Source organism: Mustela nigripes, chromosome 1 (genome assembly GCF_022355385.1).
Source record: "Mustela nigripes isolate SB6536 chromosome 1, MUSNIG.SB6536, whole genome shotgun sequence".
NCBI lineage: Eukaryota > Metazoa > Chordata > Mammalia > Carnivora > Mustelidae > Mustela > Mustela nigripes.
In genome coordinates, this window is record NC_081557.1 from 213,785,015 (window position 1) to 213,803,387 (window position 18,373).

At 44.8% G+C, this 18,373-nt stretch overlaps 1 protein-coding gene across 4 annotated transcripts in view; it reads left to right on the plus strand.

The window, feature by feature from the left end:
* Positions 1-18,373, plus strand: part of CC2D2A (coiled-coil and C2 domain containing 2A) — a 136,520-nt gene that overhangs the window by 56,241 nt on the left and 61,906 nt on the right. For all 4 annotated transcript variants that reach the window (XM_059381164.1, XM_059381168.1, XM_059381167.1 and 1 more), the window contains 4 exons: positions 4,897-5,037; positions 8,010-8,166; positions 8,941-9,185; positions 11,357-11,534. In XM_059381164.1, coding sequence (XP_059237147.1) covers positions 4,897-5,037; positions 8,010-8,166; positions 8,941-9,185; positions 11,357-11,534 — 721 coding nt within the window. The remainder of the gene's footprint in view (positions 1-4,896; positions 5,038-8,009; positions 8,167-8,940; positions 9,186-11,356; positions 11,535-18,373) is intronic.

An 18,373-nucleotide genomic window follows, 5' to 3' on the forward strand; every position in this document is an offset into this window, starting at 1 on the left:
TAGATCTGCGTGTACAAATATGGAGAAAGGAATGTTGAATGAGAACATCCAGGTGTAAGAGGGATTCTCGCCGTGTGAGACAGCTCATAAACCCTAAAGAATACCCAACACAGGGGCACCTGGGTGGCTCAGTTGGTTGGGCAACTGCCTTCGGCTCAGGTCATGATCCTACAGTCCCAGGATCAAGTCCCGCATCAGGCTCCCAGCAACATGGGGAGTCTGCTTCTCCCTCTGACCTTCTCCCCTCTCATGCTCTCTCACTCTCTCTCTCAAATAAATAAAATCTTAAAAAAAAAAAAAAAGAATACCCAACACAACACTTGTCTGTTGTAGGTACACACATGTGTGATACAGACGGAAAAGGCACACATGCCAGTTACAGGGAGGGAGAGAAGGGAATGTAGTCCAAGAGGTCTTCAAATGCAGCTATAACATTTGAGACATGACTAAAAGCCCTGAGTAAATGTGACCAAATGTGTACAAGTGTCCTAATGATTTATGACATGGACTTCTCTATTTCTTAGAATTTTTCATAATTAAAATTCAGAAGTTAAAACCCTGATTGTTGCCAAACAATAAGGAAATAACCTAATATAGGAGGTATCCTCTGGAATCCCATATGTTGCGGGAAATCATGGTAGCAGATTGTTGCTAGTTCTTCCACATGTGTAGTCACCTATGTGTGTGAACACTCACACTTATATACACAGATGCATTCGTGTGTATATATTTATTTAAGGAATCATACTGCATTTACAATCTCACAACTGGCTTTTCTATGTAAAATACCTCTCAAACCTTTGCCTTTTATACTATATCTAGTTCTGCATTATTATTTATTTTTAAAGTTTTTTTTTCGGATTTTATTTATTTATTTGACACAGAGAGAGAGAGAGATCACAAGTAGGCAGAGAGACAGGCAAAGAGAGAGGGGGAAGCAGACTCCCTGCTTAGCGGAGAACCCGATGCAGGGCTCGATCCCAGAACCCTAGAATCAGGACTTGAGCTGAAGGTAGAGTCCCAACCCACTGTGTCATCCAGGGGCCCTAAAGATTTATTTATTTTAGAGAGAGAGCATTTGCACAGGTGTGTGCCCACAAGCATGGGGCTGGGGGGCGCAGAGAGAGAGAATCGAAAGCAAACTCCCTGCTGAGTGTGAAGCCTGACCCGGGGCTCAATCCCAAGACCCTGAGATCACTACCCGAGTCCACACTAAGAGTCAGATGCTTAGCCAACTGCACCACCAAGGCAGCCCTGTATCATTATTCAAAGGCTGACATTATAGAGATGCGATGTTCCCTGTTGATAGGCATTTGTATTATTCTTTTTTTTATTATAGAAACTGCACACTAATTGACATTCCTGTGTGCATGCGTATTTCCACAGAATGAATTCTTTGAACAGGAATTTATATATCAAGGACTTTCAATGTATATTTTTCTTTTTACAGTCTAGCCTGGAGTTGGAAATTCCTCGAGCAAAGTGGAAATTAGCAATGTTGAGATACTATCACTGTAAAAGTTGAAGAATATGTTTTAAAAGGCAAATTCTTATTTAGTCTTTTTTAAAAAGCCCACAATGCAGCCTCCTTGTGAAAATAATTTTTGCTTAAGCATACATTGGGTAAGAAAAATGATAGGAAGTTGTCGTGAATACAGTAGTGGTTTTATAGAACTCGTATTTATTCATCAGTATTTGAGAACTAGCAGAATTGTGTGAGAGATGGACAGACCATGCAGGGGGCCCTGCGGACCCCCCCGGGCCCCCAGACCCAGGGCACTCTTTCCACTGCCCCTGGAGATGAACGCCTCTGCGATCCAGCATTTCTGGCCCAGTAAGAGAGTGGGTTCTAGCCTTTTCTTCACATTTCACTATTGTTCAAACAAATCTAAGCAGATGGCCTGTTCCTGGCTGTCCCCTCATGCGGGCCCTGACTGCCGCTGACCAGCATCCCTGAGAGGCCCCACTCGCTATGCACAGGGACCCTGGCAGGTGCAGCTCACCTTGGCCCCCAAACGTCAGTCATTCTCCATCTTATCTTCTGTCAATGGCCTCCTGACCTCATCGCTTGTCCTCTGACGGGAACCAGCCCTATACGGAAGGCAGCGTGGATGTTCATGCAAGATAGGGAAGCACCGCATTTAACTCTTTCTACTGGGTCTTCACCCTCAGACCTACTCAGGCTTGAACAAATTAAATATGACTCTAGATCCCCATCTGGCTGCCGCTTTCTCTCTGTTTTCCTTCACACCCAAACTTGTGGAAAACACGAGCTTTCTTGCTGCTCTCCTCCCTCGCCTCCCGTTCCCTCGACCCCATCCTCACTGGCCTACCCACCTTTCCTCGGAGGCTGATCTTGCCACAGGCCATGGGCGCCTCCGCCTTGCTAAGCCCCTCCTGCTACCTGGCCTCTTCACCATGAGAGATCCTGTCACCAGAGGGGCCTGGTGTGACATATTTCTTCCCTTCCCCTCCCTTCGCCACCCTCTCGTGGATGTCTGCCCCCCTCCCCTGCCCCTGTCCTTCCCACTGTCCTTGGTCTACGTATTCTCCTCTGCCCAGTGCCCCAAGGTTCAGAGTTCCTCCCAAGTGTTTCTTTTTGTTTTCTTTATTAATCTGCATTTCCTCCTGACATTTGAATCCAGTCCTGTGGTTGGAAAGAACATCCAGAAGCCAGTGGCTCCCAGAATTTCACCTCTGGCTTGCAACTCCATTCCACACTCTGGACTCCATCTGTACCAGGTTTCAAAAAAGGGTTACCTGACTCCTTGAACACAACTGCCTTTTCCTTTCCTCTAGAGCCCTGACTACGATTTGTCATTAAATATTCTTCCATGATGCTTTCTTCTTTAGCTCAGATGTCAAATTTTTCTTGCCAAGTGTTCTTTTTTAGCATTTCTGAGAAACTATTTTGTCAGGTACTAAAAAAGCAAGTAGAAAGTATATCAGAAAGCCTTAAGGTGTCACATGACTCAGTAAAATAATATTACATTGAAGTTTTTCAAAGGGAGGCAGCATAAGAGAAGAATAGGCCACTTGATACTGACAGCTAACATTTGTGGGTCACTTACTGGATGTCAGGCACGGTTCTTGTATTAACACTTATTCCTCTCAACAGCCCTATGGAGTGCATTCCATTAGCACCCCAAGTTCACAGATGAGGCTTGGAGAAGTTAAGTTGTTTGCCCGAGGCCAGCAAAACCTACAGAGTCTGATTCCAACCTCCGTGCCCTTAAACACATGCCTTACTGATTTTCAAGAAGGACATTTTGGGGGTGCCTGGGTGGCTCCGACGGTTAAGCACCTGACTTCAGTTCAGGTCAAGAACTCAAGGTCCTGGGATCTAGCCCTCCCTGGGCTCCCTGCTCAGCGGGAAGTCTGCGACTCCCTCTGCCCCTCCCTTCTGCTTGTGTGCCCTCACTCTCTCTCTCTCAGATAAATAAATAAAATTAAAAAAAAAAAAAAAGAAGAAGATGATGATGATGATGATGATGAAGGAGAATGTTTCTTAATTCATTGCTTTCTTGCTTCTGTGAGGTCTTCAGAGTCTCGAATCTTGGCCATCCAGCTGCTAACTGGCTGCCATCTCCCACCATCCTCTTTTTCTGGAGCCGGCAGCTGAATGATTAGAAACCTAGGCCTCTGTACCACCTCCACACCTGAGTCATCACAAGTACACCCTCCAGACTCGGACCTTCCTTCTGGAGGTCAGGAGATGCTAATTAATGAGACCCTGCCTCTGTGGTTTCCAAGAGCACTCACGTTGTATGTCATCATTTATCAGTGTGTCTGACTCCTGAGCTAAATGGTAAATTCCTTGAGGACAAAGACACCCTCAATCTCCTAGACATTTCTGAATCATCTGGAGAAATACCTGGTACTTGTTCAAGAAAAGAAAAATTGTCTAATTAAGTAATTAAAAACAGGGGCGCCTGGGTGCCTCAGTGGGTTAAAGCCTCAGTGGTTAAAGCCTTCGGCTCAGGTCATGATCTCAGGGTCCTAAGATCGAGCCCTGCATCGGGCTCTCTGCTCAAGCAGGGAGCCTGCTTCCTCCTCTCTCTCTGCCTGCCTCTCTGCCTACTTGTGTTCTCTGTCAAATAAATAAAAATCTTTTTAAAAAATTTTTAAAAAGTAATTAATAACATAATAGAGTACATTTGGGTTCTGGATTTGACTATCATTCATAAGAGGGCTTAAAGTAAGGCATTAAATAATTTCCAGACACTTTAAATAATGGAAATAAACATGAAAGCATTTCCAACAATCACCAACCATTTGGTGCCTCTTCAAATCAACCTGAAGTATTGTTAATCTGGTTAGAAAACTCTCCTAGGCAGGCAGTGACATTACCTCATCTCCTAAATGTAGAACTTGTGATTTGTGTTAACAGAGACAGACTACAGTATGTTTGTTGTTAACTAGGACAACAACATACTTCCCTAAGTGTACAATAGTTTAGTCCATGAGAATTGAGTTTACTGGGCTTCTTATTTTTACAATTTCAAAGATGGCTGTTTGCCTAAGGGTACATAGTATTAATAAGAACTTTAGAAGGTAATTTAGTTTAATTGAAGTGAGATTCACCTAGGGAAAACAAAACCAAATAACCTCTTGAAACACATTGGCCTCTTATTGTCTTCAAATTTCCATTCATATCGTCGGGTTTCCAGCACTTAAGAAGTATCATAGGTATCAAGTTAAATATACTATGCTATAGTTATTATAGTTTATTATATGTAGTTATTATAGTTATTAGTTTCTTCTTTCTATTTGCAAACCCATCTAAATAACTTTTTGTAAATTTTTTTAGTGTCTTTTGTTTATTGATATGTTAGTCACCATACGTCATTAGTTTTTGATGTGTATAAATAATAATAATAATATTCTGTCTTCTAGGCAAACAAGAAAACTACGTGACACTGAACAAGAAAAAGATCGAACATTGCTTAAAACCATCATAAAAGTTTGGAAGGAGATGAAATCTCTTCGAGAATTTCAGAAGTTTACGAATACACCCTTGAAACTTGTTCTGAGAAAGTACGCTTTTTTTTAAAGTTGTTTTATTGGGATATATATGCACAGAGAAAAATGCATAAAACATGGATACGGCTTAAAAAATAATTATGAATAAATAATTAACAAGTAATAATAACGACTAAGAAAACAAATAAATAATGATGTAACCACTCCCCAGGTTAAGAAATGGGGCATTACCAGTACTTGGGGATATTACCAGCCCCCATGTTCCTAACCCCAGCTACTTCCCTCTCCCTCCCAGAAGTAACCATTTCCCAGATTTTTATGATCAGCATGTCCTTGTTTCCTTGTTTTTATCTGTGTGTAATTCCTAAGAAAAGATAGTTCACTATCCCCTATATGTGGCCTATCTACAGTCTTTAGTGTTTCTTCACAACTATGTGAGATCCATTTACTTAATATCACATAGTTCGCTGGAGTTTATATATTTTCTTTGTTTATAATGCTTCATTATATGAATACAACAAAATTTGCCCATTTCATTGTTGACAGACGTTTGAGTTGCTTCTGTTTCTGAGCTTACAGACAGCACTTCTGTAGGGATCCTTCTGCATGTGTTTTAAGGTACATGCATCTAAGCTTCCCCCAAAATACACCTGGAAGTAACATTGTTGTGTCTTAGGGGATGTGCTTCTTTGATACCCACATGCCGAGGCCAGATACTTTTCTGGCGTGGTTGTGCCCACTTATACTCTGGCCAGTGTTCCTGTGGATCCCAATCACCAAAACCATCCATGTCCCCTGCTGTTGTCAAACATTACACTTTGCTTGACCTTATTTTTCCATTCAAGAATTGGCCATTTGGACTTCCTCTGTCTGTTCAAGGCTTCTGTTGAATTTTGAACTGAACTGGTTGTCTTTGTTTCCTTTTCATAGTTGGTGGGAATTCAGTGTATGTCCTGAACAGGGGGCCTTTGTTGATGATGTGCGGATACCCTCTGTAGTTGACTCTTACTTCCTCTTGCTGCTTTTTGAGGACAGAAATTCTTAATTTTAAGCAGATAAAATATGTTCATCTTTCTGCTTATAATCGGTGCTTTCTACTGCTGCTTTAGAAATCCTTCCCCTGAGTCAAGTTGATGTTCTACTCTATTGTCTCTATAGTCTTTATAGTTTTGTCTTCCTCATTCATCTTTTGTCCATTTGGAATTGATCTTTGTGTACAGTGTGGAGAGAAAGTATGCTTGGATAACATTTATGCTCTGTAATTCTCTAGACTTTGATACATGACTAAGAGGATAGTTAGCACAATAAAACCATATTCTGTGTATTATGTAAAGAGCATCTCTGCTGCTGGTGTTGTTCCCTTCCCGATTGTTTCTGAGTAAATGTTGTACCATACATCCACAAGAAAAGTAATAAATGTGGGCGGTTATTGGGTACTTTGCTTTGAAGACAGCTCTGTTTCAGCCAAAAATAGCTGCAGATTGTAATTTTCTTTTAGGGTTGTAATTTTCATAAGGCTCAGAAAACATCCTACAGTTCCCAGGACAAACACAATATCATGCTTTCTGAAAGGACCAGATTGCCATTGGATCTCTGATCCCAAACAGAGCACCCGCCATTCAGTATCTGCTCAGTTAATATTAGCTGAAGAAAAACAAATTCATACAGTCTGTCCCAAAGAAACCACGGTGTCTTCCAGAAATTCCAGTGTTTCAGCTTCTGAATTCCATCTCCCAGACTACCTCTCCTTCCCAGAAGCAGAACATAAGTATTTCCCTGCTTTCTCTTTCCTCCTTCCTTCAGTTTAGAATAAACTAAATTTTATAGGAAATTTGCCCTTAAGGTCACCTGTAGGTGACACTTTTTGTGATCCTTAACTCCACTTCTTTCCATAAGTAGCTGCCTCCTCAATTATTTTGGAGAGCCCTTCTCCACACTCTCCATTCACCTGGCCACCTTACGACACAGCATAAATTCTTCCCTGAAAAAGTCATCGAATTTTCACTAGTTTATGTATGCCTCTGAATAACAGGGAGCAAAGCAAGTGGGTCTCTATATGTCGAAGATAGAGCATAATTTCTGAGTCGGATTTCTACAATGTTTATAAATTTTCAGTGCTATTGTGTTTCCAAAGTGAGGTCTTCAGTAGTATCCTAGAGCGCAGAGTCTGTACCCTAGCTAAATGCTAATTGCTAAACCACCAGGCCCCATGTGAATGTAAGCAAATCTGTGTCAGCCTCAGGCACCTGAGTAAGTTTATCCAAAAGGAACAGGAACTTTAGGAGTAAAACCTGAAGGCCTGGCAGCAGTGATCAAGTAAGCCTGGGCAATGAGCTACAATTTTGGGCTGGGGAGGAGGAAGGAGGTGTTGGGTGTGGCATGCCTGCCACCGCTTTCCAAAAGAATCACACACTGTTTCATATACCACGTTTATTTAATCTCCGCGTGGCTAGGGCCACAACACCTTTTAGCGCAGATTTCACAGCACTAATGTCCTACCAAGCACGCTGCAGGAAACACCGCTTTGGGCTGGTCAGAGCTCCTGATAAAGTGTCAGCAGAATCATCAAAGAAAAACTCAAATTGCCAATCCAAAGTCAGACTAGTAGTTTCAGGGGCTCAGAAGCAACGTATTGAAGAGGTTCCTCAGAGACTTGAAGCACTAGTAACTGCGATGACCCACTACCTCTCCTGGCCTGGAATCTACAAGGGCTGTGTCTGTATGCTGTCTTCCCAGGGGGGCACCGTTGCTTAGCCATAAATAGCAATCTATAGCTCATAGTTCAGCTCTTCCACTCGCCAGCTGTGTGTCCTTAGGCAAGTTCCTTCATCTCTCTGTGCTCCAGTCTCCTTGCGTGTAAAATGCAGATGATCATAGTATTGGCCTCCCAGGGTTGAGGACCAACGGGTGCAAAGCTGTCAGACGAGGACCTGTCACACAGCTAGCTCCATACAGGTGTTTGCTGTTATTACTACTCTGTTACTTAATGTCAAGAGATAACAAAGCTACTATAAATTCTTTTAAAGGGAAAAAGTTGACCGGGAAGCAGACGAAGCAGCATATGAGGCAGAAATTCAAGCTGAGATAAGTGAGTTGCTGGAAGAGCACAGGGAAGAGTATGAACAGAAGATGGAGGCGTACAGAGCCGCGTACCAGCAGTGGAAAGCCTGGAAGAAAGCCCAGGTTTGTCAAGCCCCTCAGCCTTGAGCAGGGTTGACCTTGGGGACAGTAGGGGTCTGGGAGGCCAGCCCTGAGGCCAGAGGAGGGAAACTGGACAGGCTGACCGGGGCCCCTGCTGGTTCTGCTCTGTCTCCCATGGAAGGCAGGGCATTGATGCTTCTGGGCTTCCCTGGGAAAATGATATAACTTTGTACACGTAACCCTGAAATATTGACTCCAAGCACAGTAAGTAACAGATCAGGTGACCTGCCATAGCTGTGCCCACAAGCCTTACTTTACTTTCAAGATGTGTCCTTGGCCTTTAGAACCATATTAATGACCACCAGAACAGCTAACCCTTTTTTTTTTTTTTAAAGATTTTATTTATTTGACAGAGAGATCACAAGTAGGCAGAGAGGCAGGCAGAGGGGGAAGAAGGCTCCCCACGGAGCAGAGAGCCTGATGCAGGGCTTGATCCCAGGATGCCAAGTTCATGACCTGAGCCGAAGGCAGAGGCCCAACCCACTGAGCCACCCAGGCGCCCCATAGCTAACCATTTTAAGCTCTTTCTAGATCCCAGGCATTACCTCAGTTCAGCAGCCCTGGGAGAGCTTCCTCTGATTGTCCCCATTCTGTAGATGAGAAAACAGGCAGAGAGAGATCATGCGGCTGCTGGAGGACACACAGATGGTTGAGGCAGAGCTGGGTCAGCACCCAGGTCTATCTGGTTCTGAAGACCATGGTCATAAGCGAAATTACAAAATGTCTGCTTGATATAGATTGCCTTCTACCCAACAGAGGGCCAAGAAGAAGAAAAAGAAGCAAGAACATCCTGTCGAAGAACTTCCCGACGAGGGCTTGGAGGAGCCGTATCCCGGGGAAGAGCCTGTGAAGCCGGTCCCCCCGGAGCCCACCGATCAGGCATTGGTTGAGCAACAGGTGAGGGAGAGGGCAGCCCGGAGCAGGAGAAGGCCTGGGGAGCCCACGCTGGTGCCGGAGCTGAGCCTGGCGGGGAGCATCACTCCCAACGAGCAGTGTCCCAGGTGAGTGGATGGCCCCTGTCTGGCCCATGTGATCAGGAGAACCCTGAGCTCTGTAAGTCTGTCTCAGATGGAACTACATGACCGCATAGGTATTGTTCATATTTTGTGATTTCCCATGGTTCCCCTACCTCCAGCATCCCCATGAACCACTCAGGAGCACACTGAGGGAAGTCGCCTAGGGCAGGTGGTACCTGCATGGCTTTTGGTTTGGAGCCTTTGTCCGTAACGTCAGGGAGTCTTCTGTCCGCTGGTAGCTTGTTCTCTGCCCTAGGCACAGACATGCAGGTCTGACCTTGACTCTTGTTTTCAGCTGCCCTGGGGGGCTAGCTTCTCTCTTTGAAGGTCCCCAGAGAACCTCCCAGAGGAACTATGGATAGCCTCTGTAGACATTTGAAGCATATACTCCAGATTTGATAGAAATATACTTCTAGGGGCCTTTGGGTGGCTCGGTTGATTAAGTTTCTGACTCTTGATTTAGGCTCAGGGTTGTGAGATCGAGCCCCATGTTAAGCTCTGTGCTGGGCCTGGAGCCTACTCAAGATTCTATCTCTACTTCTGCCCCTCCCACCCCACGTGTACTCTCTCACTCTTTCTGTCTCGCTCTCGGGGGAAAAAAGAACTACATTTCTAGTCTTTCATATGATGCCTAAGAGAGAAACAGTCAGAAGCTTCACCTTATACACATACATCTATACATAGAATAAATTCGGTCACCCTCAGAGATAATTAGGATGTGGGGATTCATTAGAATGTCCATGTAAGACTTCCTACAGCCTCCTTAGTTTCAAACTCCTGTTAATGTACCAATAATATATTTTTTAACTGTGGCTTTCTGTATCTGTTCTCCCAACTTCATAGCATTCAGATACGACATATATATAAACTGTTCCCCAGCACTGAATTAGCTATTTTCAGGCCACAAATAGCATGCCATATTTTTTTAAAAATGTGAACATCCAAAATATGTGATTACACAGTAGGGTTTTTTTTTCTTTACATGTCTTTTGTTTTCTTTTCTTAAAATATTTTATTTATTCATTTGAGAGAGAGACAGACAAAGAGAGCACAAGCAGGGGGAGCAGCAGACTCCCAGCTGAGCCAGGAGCCCATTGCAGGGCTCGATCCCAGGACCTGGAGATCATGACCTGAGCTGAAGTCAGACACTTAAGCAGCTGAGCCACCCAGGTGCCCCTGTCTCACTGCAATTTAGAAAAAAAGACTTCAAACCGGAGTGTGCTTTGGATTTTCATTTTTCTAAACATTCCCTTTTCTTACCGAACTTAAGTCGCTATTTACTTAACCAATGACTGTCACTCTGGGTGGGTATTTCTGAAAATATACACGATAAAATTAAAAACTACTCTTGGGGGTTTCAATTTTTTTTAACTTCCTGGCTAAAAGAATGATACACTGGCCAGGATACCTTTTTTTGGAATCCAAGTGGCCTTTAAAAAAAAAAAAGAAACTATTCTTAAGCCCCTGTATCCAGTGAATACTCATCGTTGGAAAGTGTTGACAAAAAAAAACAAAAAAAACTGGAATCATTGAAAAGTGGATTTGACCTGTTACAATATGCTATTACATTTTTAGCATTAAAAATCCCCCCCCCAAATATACATCACTACTGTCCCTTATGAATTGGATTCACCATACTTACAAGGACTATGATCAGAGGGGGAGAGGAACCATGAGAGACTGCAGATTCTGAGAAACAAACTGAGGGTTTTGGAGGGGAGAGGGTGGGGGGTTGGGTGAGCCTGGTGGTGGGTATTAAGGAAGGCACATATTGCATGGAGCACTGGGTGTGGTGCATAAAGAGTGAATCTTGGAACACTGAAAAAATAAAATTAAATTTAAAAAATACTTAAAGCTTTGGGGTGCAAACATAAGGCTTCTTTGAAAACAATTAAGGACCCCATAACAGAGTGAATGATGCTTGGACTGCAGTTCTTCGGTCCCTGGTGGACTCTGGAGCGCACATTTCTTAGTCCATATTGCAATTTGTTCTATGAAATTCCTTGAGAACCATGGCTGTCTTGGCAGGACGAGAGCTCCAGTGACTGGCCGAGTCATCTCCAGTGTATCTTATTCTGTGCAGTGCCCATTTGTCAGACGCTCCAGTTTTCCCTAGTAAACTACTAACCCCATCTGTGATCGGCCTCACTTTGCAGGGCGGAGGTCTTGCGAAGGGAGGATGTCAAGAGGCGCTCGATATATATAAAGGTGATCTTCAATGACAAGGAAGTGTCCAGGACCGACAGTCGGCCACTCGGGGCGGACTTCCGAGTTCACTTTGGACAGATTTTCAATTTGCAAATATTCAACTGGCCAGAGAGTTTAACATTGCAGGTATGCATTTCAATTATAGTCAATATCCCAAGCATCTTTTGGTGATCATGGGTACAAGATGGTTTTAAGGCTTATTTATTTTAGCCAAAAAGAGAGAAAAAGAGTTTACAAGCAGTGGGGAGGGGCAGAGGAAGACAGAGAGGGGAAGCAGACTTCCCGCTGAGCAGGGAACCCAACGTGGGGCTCGATCTCACTACCCTTAGATCATGACCTGAGCCAAAACCAAGAGTCAGACGTTCAACTGACTGAGCCACCCCAGTGCGCCAAGTATAAGATGGTTTTAAATCATCCATTGGTGACACTGGTGTCCTGATAGATTTTCAAGGTGAACAGAAGATCAGTCTCCTCCTGGGCACATCTGTCCTTATGGTTTTGGCAGAAGGGGACCTGTTTCCTCCTCACCCTCTGAAAATGCTGGCCATGGTGCACCAGGATGTGCCTCGAGTTGGGGAAAGGGAATGAGAGGTGGGAATCCCTGGCTTTTTCAGTAGTTCAGTATCGCTGTCTACCTGGATCCTAGCATGATAGACCCAGAAATCAATACCACCATAATCACAGGTGGCTATGATGGGGTGGCTACAGATTACAGGATCTCCCCAAAATAAGTATCAGCACTGATCTAAATCCCACCATTAGCAATGTATCTATTCGTTCCAGTTTTAGTTTCCTGGGGCTGCATCAATTACGCTGTTCAACTGGCTAAAACAATAGATAGTTATTCTTATATAGCTCTGGAGGCCCTGAGGTATGAAATCTAGGGGGGGCCATGCTCCCCCCAAAAGCACTAACAGAGAATCCTTTCTGGCCTCTTCTGCTTCTGGTGGCCCTTGGCATCCCTTGGCTTATAGCGTCACCCCAATCTCCTCCAACTTCATTTGGTCATCTCCCTGTCTCTGTGTGTCCCTTTTTGTCTCTTACAAAGACATTCTCACTGGACTTAGAGTCAACCATCATCCAGCGTCAGCTCATCTTGATGTTTAACTAATTACTTCTATAAAGAGCTTATTTTAAAAAAATAAATAAATAAGGTCACATTTTATTTTATTTTTTTTTAATAAAAAAAAAAAAGAAGAAGGTCACATTCTGTGGTTCCAGGTAGACAGCAATTTTTGGATGACACTGTTTAATCCACAACAGTGTCCAAGCTTGCTGTTTGAATCTTCCCCTAGGATGCTAACAGAATTCTCTTATATGATAGTAATAGGCCTTTTGACTAGGGTTGCAAATATCTGGCACACATGCCTTTGTCATCCACCACCCATGTAGTCCACATCCACCATTTATGCACAGATTTCTCATTCCTATCCACCACCCTCGCAAGATAACTATTTTTCGCGTCTTCCCACATAGAACTTCAGAATCCTTCTCAACACTATACTCAAGGCAGCCACTACCTCTTGATTGTAATTGACATTATCTGCAGATAATATTACAGCTGTATCATTATTAAAATATTTAGGGGTACGTGGGTGGCTCAGTTGGTTGAGCATCTTCCTTTGGCTCAGATCATGATCCCAGGGCCCTGGGATCGAGGCCCACGTTGGGGTCCCTGCTTGACAGGGAGTCTGCTTATCCCTCTCCTTCTGCCCCTTTACCTGCTTATGCTCTGTCTTTCTCTCTCTCAAATAAATAAATAAAATCTTTTTTAAAATAAGATAAAATAAAAATAATTAAATACTTCTGTACGGGATTCCCCAAATGCCACTCTGGTCCATTTCCAAGATCCCCTGGACCTTCCCACAATGGGCCAGTTAAAGGGTGTGTGAACAAGGCTAATGGCTCCAGGAACTTGCTCTCATGTATGGCTGACATCTCTTCTGATTGGTGAGCACTTGGCTGTGAATATTCTCTGACATTCTGAACATCAACCATTACCTAGATCTTAGTAATTAAAAGCCTATTAAAACTGGTCGAGGAGGGGCACCTGGGTGGCGCAGTCAGTTAAGTGTCTGGACTCTTGATTTAAAACCCTAATGTTTAAGAAAGTGCCTATGGATACTGGAACTTGGAAAAAAATAGAACTTATTTTGCTGCTACCTTGAAAGCTCACTGTGGGCGGGAGGAGAAGGCAAGGACATTTTGTTGACATAAAACATGGTATTTGAAAGATCAGATCTTGACTGGAGGTTTGGTGGAAAACGGAGCTTTCCTAAAGGCTGAAAATTCCCATTCTGGAGATCATCTGTGGGAAAATAATCTCTGTAAGCTTCTACTTGCTTCCCCCTTGGTTTACCATGCTGTGTGGATACCAAGGTGAAATTGGGGCGATGCCATCTGAAGGTGAGGCAGCGGAGTCACCCAGAGTCATGTGCCATCTGCCTTGGGAGGTGAGCTGGAGCCGTCCGTGCTCTCGGGTGTCAGGTTCATGCCCCCTCTCCCACCCACCTCTTCTGGGCCCCTGCTGACTCCCTGCACCACACTGAGGGCTCCTCTTCCTCTGTCCCCTTAGCAAAGCCACTCTGGGGGGCCCTGGGATTGTAGGGACTGGGTTGCATCTCATCACCACTCCCTGTGAGACGTACCATTATTTGCATCACTGAGCTACCATGCACTGTGGATCCAAAGACAATCCCATTTCAGATATGCTGAGATTTTAAAAATCAGTTATTCTCTGTACCACTAAGACCTGATTAAGAGGGACCTTTCTGTCCAGGGATTCCATGAGCGAGGAGCCAGTTGGGGGGTGGGGGAGCGGAGGCTGTGCCCTTCTGTTTGGATGACCAGGAGCTTTGGGTGGTTTAGAATATGAATGGATAAGGGTTGCATCCCACTGGTTCCAAAGCCCCACATCCTTGCCACTTTCTACATGATCCCTCCTGCCACGGCCCTGAACTCCTGTGGCTTTAGTGACAGTTTAAAGAAAGATTTACTGCGCGTGAAAAACTGTCTAAATTAAGAATAAACCTTGATGGAGGGGTGCCTGGGTGGCTCAATCGGTTAAGCATTTTCAGCTCAGGTCGTGATCCCGGGCCCTGGGATGGAGCCTGCATCAGGCTCCCTGCTCAGTGGGGAGTCTGCTTCTCCCTCGCCTCCCCGCTCCTGTGTGCTCTCTCTCACTATCTCTCACTCTCAAGTAATTAAATAAAAAAATCTTAAAAAAAAAAAAAAAAAAGAAGAAGAAGAAAACTTGATGGAGAAAGTACATAAACACAGACCCCAGAAGCCAGCTTGATGCTCTGCTGTCACCTTCCCTGAATAACAAGGGGTTGCTGGAGGTCTCCGTGTGAGTCCCTCCCACACTAGGTCCACAGAATGGTTAAGCGTGCAGTTATTTGGAACTTGACCCTCATTAAGATCTGTCCTTGAATCATCCCTCTATTCCTCCCTGCCGAGGAAAAGCTGACATGAGGAGACCAAGACTGAGAGGGTAAGAAGCAGATAGAAGAGTAGAATGAAGCAAGGGAAAGCCACAGACATCCATGTGGGACAACATGGCCAGTAGGAGGAGAGGGAGCCCCGGAAGGGGACACCCCACTGAGGAGAGCACAGAAGACAGGAGAGAAGGTCCCTCCACCTCCAGGCAGGTGCCTCTGAGAGCTCAGACTCCCCGGAAGCCTGTGAGAGCTTCTCTGCCGGGCAGTCCTACATTTTCTGATTTTTCCATAGAAGGAAAAACATCTTCCGCCTTCCATGATCACCAGTATTTTACTTCACATATATTCTGAAATAGAAGGGCAGTCTCCTAACCTCTCTCCTGTTTGCTATCTTGGATATTAACTTGCTTGGATATTGCTATCAAAACAGTTTTTTTAAGTAATATGAAACAAGTAATTTCTCCAAAATATGATGAAATAAATCTTTTAACTAAAGAAACACACTTTTCTCCTCGAATACCAAGAATGTATTCACAGGCAATTAGCTTGGCCCTAAGATCTGAACCATGTCATCTTTTAAATATTACGAATTAAAAGAGCCTTGGCTACATTCTTAAGCTAACTATAGAGATTTGATAAGGGATCCAATCACATATCATAATGGCTCAATGGCATAATTTTTATGATTGAGGAGTAGTTACAGATGAAATTAATTTAAGGGCTATTGTATTTCAGCTTTCTAGGAATAGAACTACGCCATTTGGGAATTTTCCACATAATTGCAAGTGTGGGATTAGAGAGGTTCAAGAATTACTGGCAGCTTTAAGACAGTGAGAAAAATCGCCTTAAACGCAACTATTTATACCAGCGTTATAAAATCCCTAACTTTAGAGCCCAGTGTACTTAGAATTTCCAAGATTCTCAAAACAGCAATGCATCAGTTGGCGACCCAACAAACACACCATGCCTCTTTGCTGCTTAAGCACCAACTGAGTGTGTAATCTTGAGCCAGGCATTCAGGGGAGAACTGGAAGTCCCAGGCCAAGGAGGGGGGTGGTCCCCATGGCGCTGCCTTGGGGAGCTTTAAATCCTGCTGGGCGAGGAGAGAGCTCCAGAGAAACAGTACTTGGCTTTGTGCGGATGTCAAGGAGTCTTGATGGGAGCAATGTTAATTGCAGGGTTTGATTCCTTGCATGTTTGAAACCCTAAAGCTGAACCCAGCCTTGAGAAAGGAATGCGCCGGCGGTCCTGTGAAGCAGAGATGAGGCCAGAGCCGGCACAAAAAGCCAGCAGTGAGGGGATAGGATGGGACGGAATGGGGCCCAGCACGGGAAGCAGGCAGAAGGAATTCACTGGAACAACACCGGGACCTCAAAAGAAGGGAGGGACAGCACTTCACAAAGGCTGGACCTGTGAACGTACAAAGGAGTTGAACCATGCCTGGGCCCAAGGGGAGAGTGAGGCCAGACTTCTCTCGGGACAGGGGAGTAGGAGCAGGCCCAGAGTCCCTCCAGAAAGGTCCTAAAAATCTCCATTTATGGGGTCTTTCCAAAACAAATGCTTGGCCTTTCACGAGAATGAAGTTTGATTTAGAAATAAAATAGTTTGGAGGCGCCTGGGTGGCTCAGTGGGTTAAGTGTCTGACTCCTGATTTCAGCTCAGGTCATGATCTCAGGGTCATGGGATTGAGCCCTGTGTCAGGCTCTGCACTGGTCATGGAGCCTGCTTAGGATTCTCTCTCCCTCTCCCTAAAAAAGGAAGGGAAGGAGGGAGGGAAATAAGAGAGTGTCGTGATGCCTACCTTTATTTCCTTATCATTCACATCTGCATCAGTCATTTGTCTTCCTGACCTCCCCCCCACAAACTGACAATGATCCCATTGTACTGCTGGGAGGGGGTGATTACATTTTGTAGCATTATTATTTTTCCTTATGAGTAAATGCTGTTGAGCTTTCATGTTCCTGGCATGTGGACTGAGATAGGGAATTGTTCCTTTGAACCTAATTGATAGTTACTCGAGTTCCTTCCTATGTCCTCTCCTGATCCCTCTGGCTCATTTGCATAACTGCACTATCGGAGTGGGGGGAACAGTCCCGTTGGGAGAAATGTCTTTGTTAGCCCTTGGCCAACTCATCTCGTGGTTGCTGCTGGTCCATTTGTCCAAAACATAGTTTTTACGCAAGCATCTCTATCGACTCAATTGCATGATGCTGAGTCAGACTGTTGAAAGCTGACCCTGGGAGCCAAGGGGAACAGATACCAAGTGGTCCTACAGTGAGTGAGCAGAACAGAGGAACCAGATGGCTGAGAACAGGGAGGAGGGACAGCAGCTGCCATGGGAGGACGGGTCAGGGGTCCAGGTGAGGTCACCTACAGGTGAGAAGATGCAGGCTTGGACTGGACAGGGGCACATGAAAATGGAGATCTCTAGGAAATAACACTTACACTTATCTAACCGTAACACTAGGTTCTTCACAAACACCGTCTGATGTTATCCTAAAGAAAACCGCAGATACTCTTATTCTCCTGATGAGCTTCAGAGATACTGAGTAACTTACAACAATGAGCAGGTCAAGAGGCAGAGGAGAATTCAACCCCAAACCTGTCTGACTCTAAATTTCACACACATTTCGCCCGTCAATTGGGTATAACAGTAAAGAAGAGCAAAGTCTAAAATTTGATCTATCTCTCCACTTTCAGAGCTAGTCACTTTGGGAGAAGTCTTAGAAAACAACGGCGGGCATCACAGCACATCGAGTTGTGTAGCTATTTAGTAGTACCTAGTGTAACAGTCCCCGAGCATTTACAATATTGCAGGCACCATGTTTTGTGTATAAACTCATTCCACCTTCACAGCAGTCCCGCAGTAGCTGTGTTAGGGTGCCCGTCATACTGAAATTCAGAGAACTTAAGTACCTGCCCTAACGTCACACAGCCAGAAGGTGGCAGGGCCAGCCCCCAGCCCCCAGAATCTGCATCCATATCCTCCTCATCATGCTGCATCCACTGGTAGTTCATCCCTTCAATCCAACGAGTGTCTTATCGCATAGACATTGTGCAGGGGGTGGCGGGCAGGGGCTGCAGAAAGATGAGCCTGATGTAGTCTCCACACTGCAGTTAGACTGCGGTGGGGAAATGGTACAGGAGGACCTAGTGACTGCGGTCCAGTGGGGCAGGGGAGGAAAAAGGAAGATGCCAAGGGAAGGCTCCTCTCCCAGAGGCTCAACAGAAAAGGGAAGGGGGGAAATGGATCAGGGTTTTCAGTTTGGGGGGTTTTAAAAAAATATTTTATTTATTTATTTGACAGAGAGATCACAAATGGGCAGAGAGCCAGGCAGGGAGAGAGAGAGAGGGAAGCAGGCTCCCCGCTGAGCAGGGAGCCCGGTGTGCCGCTCGATCCCAGGACCCTGAGATCATGACCTGAGCTGAAGGCAGAGGCTTAACCCACTGAGCCACCCAGGTGCCCCTGAATCGGGTTTTGACAGGAACTGTGGCTTCCTTTAGGGTGTTGATTGAGCGTGTCTG